This window comes from Ostrea edulis, chromosome 3 (assembly GCF_947568905.1).
Source record: "Ostrea edulis chromosome 3, xbOstEdul1.1, whole genome shotgun sequence".
In the NCBI taxonomy this organism is placed as follows: domain Eukaryota; kingdom Metazoa; phylum Mollusca; class Bivalvia; order Ostreida; family Ostreidae; genus Ostrea; species Ostrea edulis.
In genome coordinates, this window is record NC_079166.1 from 9,935,922 (window position 1) to 9,954,065 (window position 18,144).

Below are 18,144 nucleotides of genomic sequence, written 5' to 3' on the forward strand. Positions count from 1 at the left end.
CGATAGAATTCGGTCGGATTGAAAACATTTTTTTTTTCCCACGACTAAAAATAATAAGTGCTTCAATCCATTTCCTTTTAATTAATATGTCCGGTAATGCAAACCACGATGGCATCCCCTTCCTTCATGCTAATCAACCATGCCACTTGCTATTAACGACTGAAAAATAATTCATTCTAGTTTTGTGACACAACAACAGCATTCCAGGAGAGGGGCTGAAATCAATTATGTTGCAATTTTATTCAATGATCATATGTGAATGCTGACATATTTCATCATTGTGTTACAACTAGATTATGTACAATATTATAAAAAAAAATGTTTTAATCTTTTTTTTTCTTTTGGAACATAGAATTCCGGCAAGGGGATTATCATATTAATTTAATTTTTTTTTTAATTAGATAGGTTCGCAGGGTGCGGGGTGGGTGGGGGGCATATACATGCCCGATCCGATAGTTGAATTTATCGATTTATTTTTAAATTTTCATTATATACTACTCAAAATTTGAAGAGGATCATAGATATTTTTCGGTTTAAAAAATTAATAACTGCATAACTGGCAATATTGTGTCCAGGTGAAATCAAAAACGTCTTCAACAAACGTGCACGTGCATTTCATGCCATGGGAAATGCGTTTCTCATCACAGTTTATGCTTTTGCTACCATTGCATGATTTTCACTCAGGCATCGGTGTCTGATTCTTTCTAAAATTTCAAACTCACTTGAGTGTTTACACTACGTTTATCAACACAATGCCCACTCAACGTGTAAGGCGTCGCCTGACGACAGAACAACTGGGCAGATGTATTGGAATGCTTGACGCTGGCTATTCACAACGTGACGTTGCAAATGCACTAAACGTCAACCAGAGCGTTGTAAACAGGGCATGGAACCGACAGCAAACGTTTGGTACAGCAGCACACCGACATGGGGGTGGTCGTCAGAGGTCGACAACCCAACGCCAAGACCATTTTCTGGCTCTTCAGGCACGACACCATTCCTTCTGGACAGCAACCAGCCTACGTAACGACCTCCTGAACGCCACGGGGGTGAATGTGTCCACTCAGACGATACAGAATCGGTTTCACAATGCAGGTCTCAACTCGAGAAGGGCATGTGTTCGAGTCCCTCTGACTGTTCGACACCGGCGGGAGCGATTGGACTGGGCTGAAGATCATGTCACTTGGACACAGAACGATTGGGTTCAAATTCTGTTCACCGATGAGTCCGGGTCATGTTTGGACTTTACAGACAGGAGGCACCGAGTGTGGCGACGACGTGAACGTTTCCATGATGCCAACATCAGTGAACATGACCGTTATGGTGGTGGTTCCAGCATGGTCTGGGGTGGAATCAGCAGGGATGGAAGAACAGATCTTCATGTCCTGGAGAGAGGAACAATGACGGGGGTGCGGTACCGGGATGAGATCCTCGATGTTTACGTCAGACCCTACGCTGGTACTGTTGGCCCTGAGTTCATCCTGATGGATGATAACGCCCGTCCTCATCGCGCCAGGGTGGTGGAGCAGTACCTTCAGCAGGAGACAATTGTCCGTATGGACTGGCCAGCGCGCTCGCTGGACTTGAACCCGATTGAGCTTATATGGAACATGCTGCAGGTTGCTCTTTCACGCCGTAGAGCACAACCCACGACTTTGGCAGAGTTCGGAAACGCCCTCGTGGAAGAGTGGAACAATCTTCCCATTGGAAACATCCGGGTGCTTATTGACAGCATGGCTCGACGTTGTCAAGCTGTTATTGATGCAAGGGGAGGTCATACCCGGTATTGACACTTCATCGACTAAGTGTAATGATGGACTATCCCCAAAAACTGTGTAATTCTTTCTCTGGTTTGCTGTTAACTTTTTGTAATGAAATGCCTTTTGGTGTTGTTATCAGATATCAATCATTCCGTATTGATAAAAGTTCATGCCGTTCATGAATTTTCATTCATAACCCGAGTAAACACGTTTCTGAGTCAAATTTATGTCTTTGCTTATGTTAGTGGTAAATTACACACATATAACCTAGTGATCCTTATCAAATTTTGAGTAGTATATATTGAAATGCGTGTTGTGTTCAAAGGCAGTGCTGTTTAAACATACATGTACACCTATGTACCTCATGTACCATTGTGAATGATTTGAGTAACTAAATGTCAGAACTGAATTGAGTGAAGTCAATTATGACACTAACATTTTCACTGAGTACGAGACATCTCTTTGTCGATTAATTTAAGTGAGAGTTTACTCATAATTATCGGTGTCATTCATTGAACAGTTGTTATTTCTGAGTACGATCACTCTGCACGTGCCATCATAGGAAAATCCGTCCTATATAAACTCGTGTTAGAGAGAACAACGTCACCATTCTCACGATGGAACCCCAACAAGATAAAATGATTTCTGAGGAATTGAATACTTTTTTGGATGAGCAATTCAAGAGAGATCTGTCCGAGACAAAAAGAAAGTTTCGCCGGGCGTGCGAACGAATAGAACTACTAAACTACATGATGTGGGAGGTGCTAAAAAAATGTGAAGAAGCAACGGGAATGAACGGGCCATTCCATTACAGCTACCGTTACAGCTACCGCCTACAACTAGCTGGTATAGAAGGTTACAGGAAAAGTTATTACGAGTACGCCATAATGCAGGTCGAAAGAACACAACGTCTAAAGTTTGTGTTGGGCGAAATTCCTGTCGAGGAATAAGTTCAGAGAAGGAAACCTTCCCCAGGCCAAATGTCACCAGGCAGACAAACCTCCCTAAGGCGGTGTCAAAAACTGACGGTCCTTTTCAGGGCCATACAAATATTTCGAAAAGACACCTCTCAATTCACGAAACGAGATTCTATCATTTTCTTATGGTCACTTTATAGTTGATGAAAGCAAGGAAAAAACACGGGTCGTTTGATTCGCTTTCATAGTCATTACATAAGGTATTAGTATTGGGTCTACAGCAGGCCCGTAGGAAGCAATTTCACTTGGGAGGGGGGCACCACACCAAAGTAATTTACGACAAAAAAGTGATATCGACAAAACCATTAGTAAAAAGATAACTGCATAAATATGTGCAAGCATTGAGGTGTACGTCATGTACATAAATCTAATTATGTACATAGAATCTAATTAGTTTTCCGAGAAAACCCCTCAACTTTAATATTAAGTTTTTTTGGGGTTTTTTGTTTTGTTTTGTTTTTTTTTGGGGGGGGGGGAGGGGGGTGTTAAGGATTTTTTAAAAGATACCTCTCTGCTAGCAATTTCAAACAGAATAATTATTGTTGCAATATTTTACAAGCTTTCAAAGTTTTTGGTCTTAGTCGTAAGTTGTTTTGTAAAACGAACCCCAATTTATATAGAAGTAAACAAATGATATGAATAATTCGTCAAAGGGCCAAATCTACCACAAAAAAATAAGCTAAACTTTAAATTTGAGAAATACTCAAGCATTCTTTCGAAAAAAAATTTTTGGAAACCTCTTGTTAAATTCAGAACAACAATTAACCACCATTTACCCATAGAAGTAGGTAGGTGGTATGGAATTCCAGCAATTAATGGAGATTGTAGAGTTTGTAATGTAAACCAGCCGACGGCTACTAATGTATCTTAGTCTGTCAACCCTCATCCTCTTTACGGAATTTTTTTTTTACTTCTAGATATTGTCATGTATACCAATTACACCGAAAAGAAAATTGATGACAACATCACACTTTAAAAAACATACCCCCCCCTCCCCCAATACAACTATGTATATTTATTTCTTAAATTCGGGAGATAGTCTGCTGTCCTCCCTAACATGCATATTTATCAAATGTCCGAATCTCTTTTTATGCATTATGCCCCAACCTCTATTTTGTGTTAATGAACATACATGTACATTTGTACATTTGTTTATACACTTGTACCCTTGGCAATATTGTTTGTATAATTATAAACTTACACTGTAGTTTTACAAACTTGAAAAGGAAAGTAGAGGCTGAGAACATACAGTTCAGAACAAGTCGTGTATCAAAGGTTAAGCAAGTCACAGTGAAGACAGCAGAAATAAAATGTATATAGATCTATAGCATAAAAATATTTCAATCACATTCATGTATACATGTTTTAATGATTTTTAATATAAAACCCTTGGAGAAAATTCATGTAATGAGTATTTGGCAAATATATATCGTTTAAATTGAACCTGATCAAAGCATGAACATTACAAAATATGTACATACATGAAGCTGCGCTCGTTCAAAAGGTAGTCCGATTATACTTGCATAGACTCAACTTCCATTATAATAGGTTGTGTATACACTTACACAGGACTTTGTGTATTTACGTACAACGATAAACCGGATATGACCTAGCCTAGTACCCGAGGCCTTCCGAGTGCAAGCACGAAGGCCTCGGGTACTAGGCTAGATATGACCATGCCTAAAAAAGTATGACGTGATAGTGACTAAATGCATAATAAACACGGACATGGAAGAACTCGAAAATCCACTATTGGCCATTATCGGGGGCATTTGTGTTTCACAAACACATCTTGTACATATGGTACAGACTCTTTCTTTTCTTAAATCCTTTAGACTCTTATTAGATAAAGGAAGTGTGAATTTAAAGCATGAACCAAGACGAGTTGTGTACAAGTCCTACAGAAGTGTATACATGCCAAGAAATTCTTAACAAAATCTCCGGTATAAAAAAAACAACAACAAAAACGTTATAAATCAGTGACCGCAATTAAGAGATAAGCGACGGCTACTATTAATCAGCATGTAATATGGACCTATTGAAGCCAACAAATTCAGACCGGACGGGATTTCTTGGCATGGTCATGATTTTTGTGTATTCAACTAAAACACTCAAATAACCCCATACCAGCTTATTTGGTCATTTTTGAAAATGAGTTTTGCACATTAATGGCAAAAATTACAAATTGTTAACCCCCCTTGCGCTACATCACATATTTTAAATGAATCGTTAGAGAACGTTGTAATTTATCACTTGTTTAAATTGATGCCATTAACGCGCTAGTGCCGAATAACGCTGTTGAAAATGCTCATTGTTACCCTCTCGTCTGCCGACACCGCAAAAACAACATCCTACGTAGAATTTTCGAAAGTTTTTACCCGCAAACAAGACTACACTCAAATCCACTGTTTTTCACATGTGTTTAAACAGCCTGAGTGCACCTCAGGAAGTAGCCTCAGCTACCAACATCAAATAGTTTTGTTGTATACAACTGATTATTTCCGAAAATTACACAAATTACATTAAAACATTAGACAGCATTTGATATGGGGCTCACGGCGGGTGTGACCGGTCAACAGGGGATGCTTACTCCTCCTAGGCACCTGATCCCACCTCTGGTGTGTCCAGGGGTCCGTGTTTGCCCAGCTATCTATTTTGTATTGCTTGTAGAAGTTGTGAGATTGATCACTATCCGTTATCTTCACCTTGCATACTACCGCCGAACACCTAAGATGTGGTTTATAGTATGAAAGGTGTGTATCATGATTCTTTTAACAAATATCACAAATGATTTATGATGTTTTTAGCATTTTAAAAAACCTAAAAATAGGAAAATGCAACATATTTCATGTGTAACTGGGCCTATCTGTGACCTGTTAAATCACCGCCGAACTGGTCTTACGGAAAATTACTCTGGTAACATTTCATAATTCACCGCCAAGTAGGCCTACTCACTTTTTGTAGGTGTTTATGCCTCAGTTAACTGAATAAATATATAAATTTGGAATACAAAGTGTATTCTTTCATCATTGTTGGAAATACATCAGACTACAGTTTATCGTTTGACTGCAATCCCTATCAAATTTAAGCACATTGCTGATCACCAAATATAAATGAGTACAATGAAAAAAATGAATAAATGAAAAAAATAAATAATTAAATAAATAAAATAAATAAATAAATCTCTATTTCAATAATTCAATGTATCGTTTGTATTTGTATCAATAACTGTAAATCGTATATCTTTACTGGTTTAAAAGTTATGTAAAATAAATAAACATGTAAAAAAAAAAAACAACAACAAAAAACCCGCTTTTTTGTGACATTTTATGCAAATTACAAAATGCCCTGTCTATTCTACTCTTATACGATATACTTGTAAGAATTTGGAGAGAGAGAAATATCCTTTTCCTCATTAACATCATTTACTATAGATGCATTGTCTTCTTTATTTTTTGGTTGACATACTAGCTGTTATTAGAATACATGTATTTCAAAATTTTATATGCCGTTGTTTATTTTAATGCAATTTTGAATAATCTAACTTGGATATAGGTACAATATGGTCATTTCTTAATTATAATGATTCAGTGAAATTGATAAAATTGAGAAAAAAAAATTAATCCAACAGGAGTCATTTTTAAAAAAATCACCCTTATGCAGCCACCGCCGAACACTTGTAGACTGTTAATAAAATTGCTGATCACCAAATAATGTTATTTACATATATAAACTGAGAGCAAAAAAATATACTAATAATTAAAAAATAAATTTTTATTTAAATAATCCAATGTATCTTATGGAAAACTGTACAGCCACCGCAAGACATTGCTGATCACCAAAAAGAGAGAAAACCATAATTTCAAGCCATGAAGTGAATATGAAACAGAAAAAAAAAATTGAAAAGAATTAGAGAGAAACGTACCATTTTTTTTTTCTTTTCGAAACCAGTGAGGGTATTTTATTTTAAAGGGCTTATTTTGATTTATTTTGGATTTAGAGGTATGCAAGACGTTGTTGACATGTATTAGATATATTTCAAGAAAAAAATATTAAATCAACTCATGTAGATTATTCGGATAGGGGGTGTCCTGGTGAAAGTATGGATGAAAGGAAAAACTTTCATGACCCCCCCCCCAAAAAAAAATTATTTGAAAGGCATCTTGGTTTGTGCTTCTTTTTTCATATTTTTTCCTGTTTGTTTAACTAAATGCCAAAATGTTTATGTGTGTGGTTTTCTAGAAGTGAGTTGAATTCTTTCTGTCTTATGAAGATTGATTGATTGAATATTGTTTAACGTCTATCTCGAGAATATTTCACTCATATAGAGACGTATTGTCTTATGAAGACAGGGAGGGGTGTTGAAAGGGGAAAATATCAATATCACTTGTCTTTTTCAGCAACCCCTCCTACACTACCAAAACAACCCAAAATGTTATTGAAGACAACGCTTCTCTTTCAAGGTTGCGTTCAGTTTCACTAAACAACACTTCTGAGGAAGAAAGAAAATTCCGATTCATTGTCCAGTTCAATGCGCAGTACATATGGTTCAAAAACATCATCTCTGATAGGACTTAATGTTTCAATGTCAATACTGAGTGGTGTTGGAAAACGAATACTCTCAAGGTCACAATCAAGGTCTGCAGAGAGCGACCATGGAGGCAGATATCACAGAAGGTTAAGATCAAGGTCATTTCAAACAATCAATTCAAGCACTGGTAAACATCACAAAAGGTAAAGTTCATCTATAGGAATAGTATAGATAGAATGTCAACATCAAGGTTGTCACAAAGAGTAAATGCAGATTCTGGAAGATGCCACAGAAGAACGTCAAGGTCATTACAAAGAAACAGTATACATAGATGGTCAAGATCAAGTTCATCACACAGTGGTAGTGCATACAAAAGATCGAGATCAAGGTCCTGATAGACAGCACGACAGGAAGTCAAGGTCTTTACAACGGGATAATTGTAGTTGTGGCAGACCGTCGAGATCAAGGTCATATCAAAAAGTTAATTCAGGTTGTGCTAGACAAAAAGAAAGGTCAAGATCAAGGTCATCGCAGAGAGGTAATGCAGGTAGAAGGTCAACGTCATTAGATTTGCCTTTTTTGGTACAAAAACCCAGACTTTAAACTGCCAAAAAGTTAAGGAAAATGCTTTACAATGGAAAAATTGCAAGATATTTTTCCTTTGACTGAAACTAGTGAGTATTTCAATATGAAAAGAAATCTTATATTGCATTTAGCATTGAAGAAATTGTTAGTTTTGTTTAAAATTCTTGAAACAACATCTTATACTTTCAAAATTTATTTTAGAATTTCAGAAACGTGTGTTACATTTATTTAGTGATGAAAGGTGAACATAACGAACAGTGATCAATCTCATAACTCCTATAAGCAATACAAAATAGATAGTTGGGCAAACACGTCAGGTGCCTAGGAGGAGTAAGCATCCCCTGTCGATCGGTCACACCCGCCGTAAGCCCTATATCCTGATCAGGTAAACGGAGTTACATGTGTATCCGTAGTAAAATCAATGTGCCAAGAACGGCCTAACAATCGGTATGAAACATGTCAGACAGCATTTGACCCAATGATAGGTTGTATTGACGAACTAGATCGTTATAACGACCATAGAATTTGCGAAATGCTGACTTCAATCGAAACTCTTGAAATCCCTGTACCATCAACTTGTTTGTCAGTAGCTTACCTCGATTTAAAAACTGACTATACCCAGAACAAGCTCTTGCTTATCGAATCAGTTGAGATATATAAATAGCATATGCAGATGACAATGGAATATTGCTACATAAATATGGAAAGTTGACGATGGAGAAGCTGAAATCATTTGTTTGTCATACAGTTGAGTTGTCAGTTTGCCGTTAATGATTTCAATAAATATTTCAATAAAATGTCTAAGTATGAAGCAGAAGTGGACAACTCTGTGGTGTCTTTTATTTCGAGCTCATATGAATATATCGAATCGACATATGAATGAAAGTTGTCATTGTTAATAGACAAAACGTCGTCGGTATATCTAATTGTCGAATTGAAGGCCACATCAAGAAATTTCTTCTTCTAGCGTATAAGTTTTTGAATACATTCTGCTTCATATGAATATAGAAACAGGTCAGCTAACAAAGGAGCACAATTCGTGTCCATGGGAATTCCAACAGACTGTTGGAAGATCTGATCACCAAAGACCACGAAGATAATGTCAATGAAGAACTCTAGCATATCATTTATTTCAACTTCAGAGTACTTGTGCATGGAATCAGAGTGGTGTTTAACAAGTAAGTTTTTGGATGACTGATTACTAGATATGAATATTTCCTTTTTCCCAATTTTGTTGCAGAAGCAACTATCTATGATGTCAAAAAGTCTAGTCTTTGATTTATCGTGAGGAATGGTCGTGTATAGTGTTGAAAAGTCATAGGTTTTGATGTTATTGATTTGGGAAAAGTCTTGCGATTTCAAGTTTACTAAAAGTTCTTTAGAATTTTGTTTAGAATCCACATTTGATTAACACCACTTCTGGTATATGTAATCACGCAGTAAGTTTGAAGTTTCTCCTTTACAACTGTTAAAATTTTCGTGAGGAGCAAAGATAGGGGCTTGCTAGAACACTTACTGGATCCAGCAATGCATCTTTATTTGTAAGGGGTTTTATGTAGTTTAGGAATCCAGTATAGGTACGGTAACTCATATTCATCCGACCCATTGGCCCAAGTCACTGACCAATTGGGCATTAAATGTGTCTGAAACTGAAGCATGGTTTTGAAGAATTGCGTCTTTTGAAAGGGCAGTTGGAGTATAGGTACTATTACCAAAAGTGGAATTAATACTACGTTCATTTAAAATACAGTTGTAATAATGAGTCTTACAAACAAAGACAATGTTGTTACAAGCTTTGCCAGCTGGAACCAAAACATATTCCTTACGTAGCCTATCTAATTCTTTTATCACTTCTGGTTTACTATACACAAAAGGATAGATGGTACCTATTTTTGTTTTCATATGTCTAATGCGGAATTTTGATATTGTCAGTTTTATTACAGGGTATTGAGCTAGGCGTCATTGATTTTACATAGAATTTATCTGAAATTAGATTTAATTACTGGACCAGTTATCGTAGATGTTCGACCCATTCTTACTGTTCAAAGCATTTCCTTGTTGCTAGGCAACGACTTAGCTGGTTGCAAAGTTATACCAGATCCTATAGTTGGTGAGAAAATCACTTCCAATGTAAAACTTATACGGTACCAATTTTGATGCACCAGATGCGTATTCCAATGTTGCGTTCGATGCAGAAGACGACGATCTATATCCAGCCTGTGTTGTTACTAGATCGATGACCAAACGACAAGAAGTCGAGGCTGACCATATTCAACCCCTCAACACAACAGGTCCATCTTATGAAATTGACCTCAGTGACACTCTCCTATTTGACCTTGATGGCAGTTCACATGAAAACAGACATTCATATAACAGTGAGTCTCCATTGAAAACCAGTGACAAAGATGGCCCCGATATACAGTTTGACCAGGGCAATGAGAGCAGCTACTATCCGAGCAAAATAGGGACCCTGCTATCATTCAACTGAGCAACAAGCACTTTCACAAAAAGAGGTCGCCAAAGTTGGAAAGTGTTTCTATACCAGCGACGGGATTCTTGTGAGAAAGTCACGACCACCTGATGCACCACCGGATTAAGTATGGCGGGTCGTTCACCAGATAGTGGTTTAGCTCACGATAAACCCATGACAGGTCACTTCGGAGTCAATAAGACTTGTAACAGGATTTTGAGTTATTTTATGGGCCTGCGCAACTAAGTTAAGGGCTTCCATATTAAAATGCACTATAATTATGGGGTGAAATTACACCTCAAATTCACAGGTATCATTACACTTGGTGCGGCTAAACACCGAAACGATATTACCGATATGTTCCTCATGTTAATTTCCCGTGACGTCATATGGATATCATGTAACACTTTATTTTTGGAAAACAACAAGAGGCCATACTAGTGAACAAAAGTTCAGGTTCATGCGGGTATTCAGCTGAATTATTATTGATATACTCAGAAATAAAAAATCCTTTGCATGAAAAGTGTTGGGAGCAATTGCAAACTCAAACTTAACAACATATCAACAGTCATCAGCGGATTACTGGGGTTGTCCAAATTCCTATATATATCATTGATATATATGATATGAAGTGCACAGAGGTACATTTTTAACAGCACGATGATTTTTCTCGGATAGCCATAACTGAGCTGCGTAAGTTCAGAACGGATGTATATTTAAGAGAAGCTGTCAGTAACCATTGAGAATTGTCTTTAAAAAAAGTGGAAAGTGCAAAACTCACAAATCTGAACGAAACTCTCACACTTTTGTGTATGGTGATAGTAAATGTTAAAAAAGTGAAAATTACTGGAACCATGCATCGTGTTTCCATGGCAACGGACCGTACCCACAGTTAAATCATTAGATGTTGAGTTTTTAATCTTTTCACAAATATTTTTAATAAAACAATTTCCCAACAATGTACAGTGAATGGAAACTCAAGAAAGCAGTTAAATTATTGTACGTGTGATTGAAAAAAATGTGTATTTTCTTGCTTATTCTTAAAAGTAAGTCATAAATTAAGGTAAAAAAGGGCATTTAAGACTTCTTTTCAGACACTTTTCTCTGAAATGGAGCAGGGCTGACATTAATTCTACATGCGGTTTTTAAGACAGCTATTTATGCTACCAATATAGTAAATAAAAACAGCTAAACAATTTACCTTTTTTTTTGTAAAACCCCTCAAAACTCTACACTAGTGCCTACTATTTTACACAATTATTACCCCCCTTGATGCGAACTCTCTAGAATTAAAGGACAAAATGAATGAATAACACTTAGCAGACAGCATAAAAAATTCTGGATGGTCATTAAGGAATTCATTTAACAGGAAATTTGAAAGATGATGTAGAGATTTGCCTATTTTTCTGTTAATTGTTACTTTTTAAGAGTATTATTCATAAAGTAGCATTGTGTTTATCTACACATGAGTTTGAGAAACAAATTTGTAAAGTTTGAAAATATAATCTTGTGATTCATTTAACTTTTCTGATATTTATATCTATTTCCTGATATTTCTTTATTCTATATCAACTTTTCAATAAAAATTTAACATTTGTTATTTCTTTCTATATGAAAGACCTTGCATGATTGTATTGCGTTTCTGAAAAAGGTTAGCTAAACAAATCTATTGTTGTATTGAATTTTTCACTGTATATAATGCAAGGTATGTTGGTTGCCATGGCAACCATTTTTTGCTGATTTATTTAAATTTCTTATGTCAACAAAATTTTATATAAACCTTTTTCCTTTACCTTAAACTAAAAGAAATATGCATCTTATTATCTTAATTGTATTTATTTTGGAGTTTAAAGAGGTATATTTCACTGTTTTTTCAAGGACTTCGTCCTTGTTACCATGGTAACAACAAAGTGATTAATAACTCTGAATTATTTGAGTTTAAGTGACTCACACATGCGTTTTGAATGATTTTATCAATAACTCTGCATAAAATTGTAGAATTTTTCAATGTTTTTTTTTTTTTTTTGCACTTTCCAAAAAATTCTCCATGATTACTGACTGCTATGATAGAATTCATTTCAAAATTAAGGATAATCTCCCTCATGCATAGCTTTTATCCTTAGATTAATTTGACTCCACATTTTGGTACTCTGTCTTTTCCCTAAAATAGTTCTTACAAAGTTTAACTTTATTTCGGACTTCACAAATTTCGTTTGAGCATCACTGAAGAGACATTATCTGTCGAAATGTGCATCTAGTGCATCAAAATTGGTACCGTATAAGTTTTACATGAATAGGAATTACTCCACAAATTACAATTTATTTAATTAATACATTTGGAAGTCTTGTCATGTTTGTCAGATGATAGGTAAACCTAATCAGAAAATTCCATCTGCTCCTCTACAACCTATTCCAGCATTTGAAGAATCATTCAGTAAAAGGTGAAGATAACTAACAGTGATCAATCTCATAACTTCTATAAGCAATACAAAATAGAAAGTGGGGAAACATAGACCCCTGGACACGCCAGAGATGGGATCAGGTGCCTAGAAGGAGTAAGCATCCCTTGTCGACCGGCCACACCCTCTGTGAGGCCCTATATCTTGATCAGATAAACGGAGTTATCCGTAGTCAAAACCAGTGTCCCAAGAACAGCCTAACAATAGGTATGAAACACGTCAGACAGCATTTGACCCAATGATAGGTTGTATTGACGAACTGGATCGTTATAACGACCAGCCAGATGCTAATATATTGTGTAGGACTCTTGTCAAAATCTAGGTCAGGGAACCAGTATTTACTTACTATCATGTATACGTCAACTCGATTCCCTGAAGCTATAACTCTTAGGAATATTAAGGCGAAAACCATAGCCAAGACGCTTACGAAGTATTTCAGTCTTGTAGGGGTGCCCATGGCTATTCTGTCAGACCAAGGTTCAAATTGATATCAGGGTTGTTTCAACAGGTCATGCATCAGTTAGGTGTCTTAGGGCGCACTTGAACTCTTCCATCAAACTCTCAAAATTATGATGAAAACATGTTGCTTTAACGATTTGTTTTATTTGATGCAAGAGAAGCAGTTCAGGGGTCTTTAGGATTCAGTTCCTTTGAATTAGTGTTTGGCCATACAGTTAGAGGACCTTTGAAATTGCTGAAGGAAAAATGGCTAACTGAAACTAGTGCTCTTAATCTTTTAGACTATATATTTAATTTCAAAGAGATACTTCATAATTCTTGTAGATTAGCACAAGAGAAGCGCAAGAGTTCTCAAGCTAAAATGAAAGTTTGGTATGACAAAGGTGCTCGGAAGAGAGTTTTTAAACCAGTTGATAAAGTTAATATATTTTTGCCTGTTCTTGGTCATCCTTTGGAGGCCAGGTATATGGTCCTTATTAAAGTGAAAGCAATCTTAGTGATGTGAACTATGTAGTTAAAACACCTGGCCGTGTTACGCCGGCGTAAAGAAAAACGAGATTGTCACATTAACATGTTGAAAGATTATTTTGATAGATGAGACCGAGATTCTATAAAATCAGTTTCCACTCTAACCAATGTTAAGACATAACAAAATTGTACTACGAATGAAACTATTGTAGAAAGGTGTGAAAAATACTTCAACCAGAATGTCCGTTTAAAAAACTCCGAAATCCCTGCCAATCTGGATACCAAACTTGGACATCTAAATATCATCAGAGAGAACAAGTTCAACGTCTCATGGCTAATTATCCTTCAAATTATCGGGTGTTTCACAAAAGACGAATGCCACTTGTCATGTTATAGTTGGTGACGCTTTGCCCATCAAGTAGCATCGTTAACGTTTAAATCCACTGAAATTGCACTACTTAAGAATATAAGTGTAGTACATGCAGAATAATGATATTATTGAACCAAGTAAAAGTTACAGGAGCTTGCTTTATATTCTCGTACCGAAACCTGATGTCACCTATGGATTACGTATTGACTTTCAAAAAGTGAATTCTGTCAGGACAACAAACCCTTATCCTATTCCTAGAATTGTTTATTGTATTGACAAAATCGGAAATGCCAAATTTGTCAGTAAATTTGACCCGTTGAAGGGTTAATAGCAAGTGCTATTGACCGAGAGAGCCAACGACATTTCTGCATTTGTGATTCCCGATGGCCTCTTTCAATACAAAGTGATGTCGTTTGGTATGAAAAATGTTCCAGCGATCTTTCAGCGGATGATTCATTCCCTTCTATGTGTTAAACTTATACGGTACCAATTTTGATGCAGCAGATGCGCATTTCGACAAATAAAGTCTCTTCAGTGATGCTCAACCGAAATGTTTGAAATCCGAAATAACGATAAACTTGCTAGAGCTATTTAAGAGAAAAACAGAGTGCCAAAAAGTGGAGTCAAATTCGTCTAAGGATAAGAGCTTTGCACGAGGGAGATAATCCTTAATTTTGAAATGAATTTCTAAATTTTATCATTGTATAGTACTAGTTGCACTGGGTTGACCTGGATTGTTCCAGAATCTCATGTTTATTTTTCTTTGCATTGAAATTGACACCTTTGACATGGATTTTTTTAGAACCTCATGTTAATTTTAGTAGACGGATTGCGTAATTATTGCATCATGGTCTTTCAAGAGTGTACTTGACCGTCTTCTTTCCATCTATGCCCTATAATAACACAAGTCCACCCCACGTACATCCCCAAGAATCTTAAAGAAAAAACCTCTATTTATAAACAGGCACTACTTGTGTGGTCAATGAAATGGGGGTAAAATTGATAGTCTGTAACCTAATAAAGACACAAACCTTGTTTGATTTTCATGAAACTCGGCACAGACACTCCTGCAGTCATACTAAACATCCCTATGAAGTTTCATTGGATTGGTACTCTCAACAGCAGAGTTCTGGCCCTTTGAAGTGATGAGCTAGATCTCCTAAAACAGAGGCTGGAATAAGCATCAGACACACAATACGCCATTTTGAAATGCTCACATATGACATATGCTGCAATATATTTCTTACCAATTATTTTTATATATTGTATACATATCCCCTTTACTTAATTAGGATAACATCTCTGATCAATAATGTAGATATATATTCCTAAGATATTTTTGAAATTTTAACCCCAAATATGGTAAAGTTTCTTAAAAAATGTCTAAAATAAAATATTTAACGGTGGAAATTTATATAAGAAAAAAATATTTAGAAATTCTGCATTATATTGGCTGTAAAAAACAACAGTAAAGGTCAATGAAAATAGATTAATCCCTTAGCTGTAAGCAGATAAGCAAACAGGACCACATAAGCCATTATCAGGCTGTGGCACTTACTGGTCATGCTGGATTATCCCTAGTCACATTAAAACTGTCATAGATATGTGCAAGATGCCATTCTAAGGTTACCAAACATTAAGCACTATAAATATAGGTGAGCTAAGATAATTCAAGGTATCAATGTCTGAATCTGCCAAAAAAAGTACTACTACTCTACTCACCAACATGTTTAAGAAAAACATGACTCCTTGGAACAAAGAGAAGCAACTCTGCAAGAGGAAGCTCCCAAGGCAAGGCGGATTTCATCAAGTTAATTCCCATGGCCGCAAGACTAAGACTGGGGTACAGAGAAATTCAAGTTAACGATCATTTGTCAGGCCGAATTCAACATATCATGCCCTGGTCACCAAGCCAAGTCTGGACAGCCAGTCCTACCAAACTCGTAACTGTGATGGTGATAGTGGATCGCCCTGTATTCTGCGCCCACAAGGGCATTGGCACACAGCTGACCCTGCAAGATGTATTAGTCCGGAATGTTACCACAGACGGTGACGTCCAAGGTGCCAAACGAGTGGACGAAGCCATGCGAGCTCTACATCCCCTATGGACAACAGAGCGTCTAGCTGACCCCGTCCACCTTGGGCAGTCACAGTTCCGTGCCAGCAACCGAGCAGTCTATAGCGAAGTAATGTTCCATACCAAGACCAAAGAACAGAAGAAAGAGCTATAGAGAGTATTCAGCAATGCTCTCAAGTCAAGATGTGCTTTTATAGTCAGGAAACTGTTTACCAAGTTTGACAGAGACCTGCAGAAGATGAGTGATTTCTTACCTAAAGTCCTTGAGGCCACTATTCTGTGCTATAGTGGAGACTGTTCAATGTGTGCAACATATTCACTTGTTTGTGATGGAGAACTTGTTTCCAAATGGTGGAACTTCAGTCGTAATCTTGCTGTATATAAGAACAAAGAGGAACTTCAGACTACTGCAAAGACCAACTTGACTTTAACTCAGTTGCCGCCCGTGATCACCCATACCATAAGAGGGGAGGGTTGTGGTATCATCTCAGGACACGTCATTGAAGAGAGTGACTGATTGAGTTGCTACGAACTCTAATTAGCAATTAATAGGATAATAACTTAATATAACTTTGTGAGGAGTGACACATGCCTCTCCCATCTTCAGCGGTGTAACATAGTAATAAATGTGATAAACTTACCAAGATTGTTGTTATCCATATGTAGCTTCAGGCGACAGATATGATAGGGAGGTGGGTGACACTGAGTCTATGCTATGTACGTGCATCGTCTTCAAGCTGTTCTTGTAGTACACAACACCATACTTGTTGCTGCTTCTAGCCCCCGCCCAAATACGACAATGGCCATTCAAACCAGGAGCAGAGACCAAGTGCACCTTCTCCAAATACTTGGCAAGAAAAGCTTCCATGTTCAGAAAATGAAAGTAAGCCGCTGACGAAAATACACTAGACCAAGGCTAAATCGTCCGTCGACTTTTTAACGACCTATCTCATTTGCATAAATCAGGTCAAACAGTTTGTGTATTGAAATCAGTGCCTCCCCCCCCCTTTCATAACTTTTCTCCCAGGTATTGTTCAAAATTAATTTCTTTGACTTGAAATTCTCATCGTTAATCATAATTAGTCCCCTCTTATACAAAAATGTCCGAAAACTTGATTAATGCGAGTTTTGACCTTAGACCTGATAGGACACAGACTACCAATTATTTTGCTATACATTCCTTTATAACATAAAAATTAATATGAAAACATTCCACCGCCTCAACTTACCTGAAATTTGGTACAGACTTAGAGCAATTCAAGTCCAAAAATATTTGTAAATCTCACCGCAAGTAACCCCTACCCTGCATATTTCCCTTTCCCGTTGAGAAGCAGGTAAACAATGGCCTATTTACACCCTTCCTACTACACACTTAAGAGCAAATTTCCCTTTATTATAATTTTTTAAATTCTTTTTCAGACCCTCTTTTTCCATCGATGCCCTATAATAACACAAGTCCACCCCACATACATCCTTAAGAATTTTTAAGAAACAACCTCTATTTATAAACAGGCACTACTTGCGTGGTCAATGAAATGGAGGTAAAATTAGTAGTTTGTAACCTACCTACCCCAAAACGAGTGATTGATGAGTAGCGGAGGGGCAGACAAGTTTTCGTCCTTCGTCCTTCGTGTGACTATGTCTCTCCTTCACCAAACAACTTCGTGTAGAACTCCTTGGGGCTTCCTTTAATGATTCTCTCTTCCTAGCGTTTCCATCGTTGCGACGATAGGTTTGCAAACAGAAGGAAATTGAATTTCCATCAAATGCAAAAACATTTGCAAGTTGTAGGTCAGATACAAGACACGCCCTGGGGAGGGAGAAGCACCTTGGGAGGAGCATGATGGGACTATCGAACGATTCGAAAAATGGTACGAAGCTAACCCCCCCCCCCCAACTTTACAACCCAATTATACTGGTCCCATTGTTTCTAATAATGACGTAGATGCAAAGGAAATAAGGCAGGTGACTGAAATCCGTTATGATCA

At 37.0% G+C, this 18,144-nt stretch overlaps 1 protein-coding gene across 2 annotated transcripts in view; it reads right to left on the reverse strand.

Moving 5' to 3' along the window:
- The window catches only part of LOC130053203 (uncharacterized), a 38,882-nt gene extending 21,895 nt beyond the window's left edge, over nt 1-16,987 (reverse strand). The window contains exons 1-4 of one of the 2 annotated variants that reach the window (XR_008801715.1): nt 16,798-16,987; nt 16,411-16,530; nt 15,802-16,091; nt 15,111-15,238 (exon numbers count right to left, since the gene is read on the reverse strand). Coding sequence is in view for 1 of the 2 variants with exons in the window: in XM_056159952.1 (XP_056015927.1) it covers nt 15,111-15,165 (55 nt within the window). In the remaining variant the exon portion in view is untranslated. The remainder of the gene's footprint in view (nt 1-15,110; nt 15,239-15,801; nt 16,092-16,410; nt 16,531-16,797) is intronic. The other variant, XM_056159952.1, reaches the window with a different exon arrangement.
- Between the last annotated feature and the right edge of the window lie 1,157 nt (nt 16,988-18,144).